A 1,552-nucleotide genomic window follows, 5' to 3' on the forward strand; every position below is an offset into this window, starting at 1 on the left:
ACTGGCTGGGCTACGTCAAACTGCGGAAGTAAAGCATTTATTAGTTCTGGCAAAAGTAGTGCCCCGCACATCTCTAATCGCGGTAGAGAGACGGTTTTTACTGGGGCTACTTTTGTTTTACCTACAAGTAAATTTACATCCGGGGTCTTATTTGAATTACGTTCGCGTACTCTTACATGCAACGCTGCCGCATACGCCTTCTCTGAGGCATCACAAAATCCATGAAACTCAATTTCATTCCAAGGTGTGAAATTGATCCACCTTGGAATTTTAATCTCTGAAATATGGATATAATTTCTAAGAAAGTTCTCCCACCGCTGGTAAAGGGTTCGAGGTAGACTATCATCCCAATCTATCTTGGTTAGCCATATGTCTTGCATAAGAATTTTTGCCTCTACCACAATGGGGCCCAACCACCCTGCATGGTCAAATAATTTTGCCACACACGATAAAACCTCCCGTTTGGTGTAGCATGGTTTTATTGGGATCTCTTGCACGTTGAAGTGAAACATGTCGTGAGCAGCATTCCATCGAATTCCCAACATTCTCGCCTCGCTCACATCGTCGATTTCCAAAAAATCCTCCTTCAGAAGATGAGCCTTTGGCAAAGCTGACAGGATTTCCCTGGAGTTCGATGTCCACTTCCGGAGTGGAAATCCAGCTCCCTTCAGCGCATCTATGAGTTCATTGCGCGTGCGAATTGCTGTCTCGGTATCATGAGCTCCAGCAAGTACGTCGTCCACGTACATATGCTGCTTTAAAACCCTGGAAGCTAATGGAAACTGCAAACTAACGTCTTTTGCTAATTGGGGAAGAGTTCTTATTGCCAGATATGGGGCACAGTTGACACCAAACGTCACCGTTTGCAACTCATAATCCACCAGCGCCTCATNTGCAAACTAACGTCTTCTGCTAATTGGAGAAGAGTTCTTATTGCCAGATACGGGGCACAGTTGACACCAAACGTCACCGTTTGCAACTCATAATCCACCAGCGCCTCATTTTGGGATTCTCTGAAAAGAATTCTATGGTATGGCGTGTTATATGAATGCAGCTGAATCTGCCTATACATCTTCTCGATGTCCGCGTTGAAAACATATTTGAAAAATCGCCACTTCAATAGCAAGTCGACGAGATCGGCCTGAAAAACTGGGCCTGGGTTGAACGNTAACGTCTTCTGCTAATTGGAGAAGAGTTCTTATTGCCAGATACGGGGCACAGTTGACACCAAACGTCACCGTTTGCAACTCATAATCCACCAGCGCCTCATTTTGGGATTCTCTGAAAAGAATTCTATGGTATGGCGTGTTATATGAATGCAGCTGAATCTGCCTATACATCTTCTCGATGTCCGCGTTGAAAACATATTTGAAAAATCGCCACTTCAATAGCAAGTCGACGAGATCGGCCTGAAAAACTGGGCCTGGGTAGAACGCATCATTTAAACTAGCCCCATTCGAAGATGGACTTGATGCATTGAACACAACTCGAACCTTGGTAGTGGTGCTGTCCGGTTTGATGACTGCATGATGAAGCAAGTAGTATGTCCCTG

General features: G+C 44.9%; 1 protein-coding gene across 1 annotated transcript; it reads right to left on the reverse strand.

Annotated features, from left to right (window-relative positions):
• Positions 1-21: 21 nt before the first annotated feature.
• On the reverse strand, positions 22-1,116 carry LOC108356632 (uncharacterized; the record flags this gene model as incomplete). The annotated part of the gene is made up of 2 exons (XM_017607731.1): positions 894-1,116; positions 22-783 (listed from the first exon to the last, which is right to left on the reverse strand). Coding segments are annotated over exons 1-2 (941 nt in total), but the record flags the coding sequence as incomplete, so codon positions are not given.
• Between the last annotated feature and the right edge of the window lie 436 nt (positions 1,117-1,552).

This window comes from Rhagoletis zephyria, unplaced genomic scaffold (genome assembly GCF_001687245.7).
Source record: "Rhagoletis zephyria isolate East Lansing unplaced genomic scaffold, Rhagoletis_zephyria_1.1 Rzeph_scaffold_62317, whole genome shotgun sequence".
Classification (NCBI taxonomy): domain Eukaryota; kingdom Metazoa; phylum Arthropoda; class Insecta; order Diptera; family Tephritidae; genus Rhagoletis; species Rhagoletis zephyria.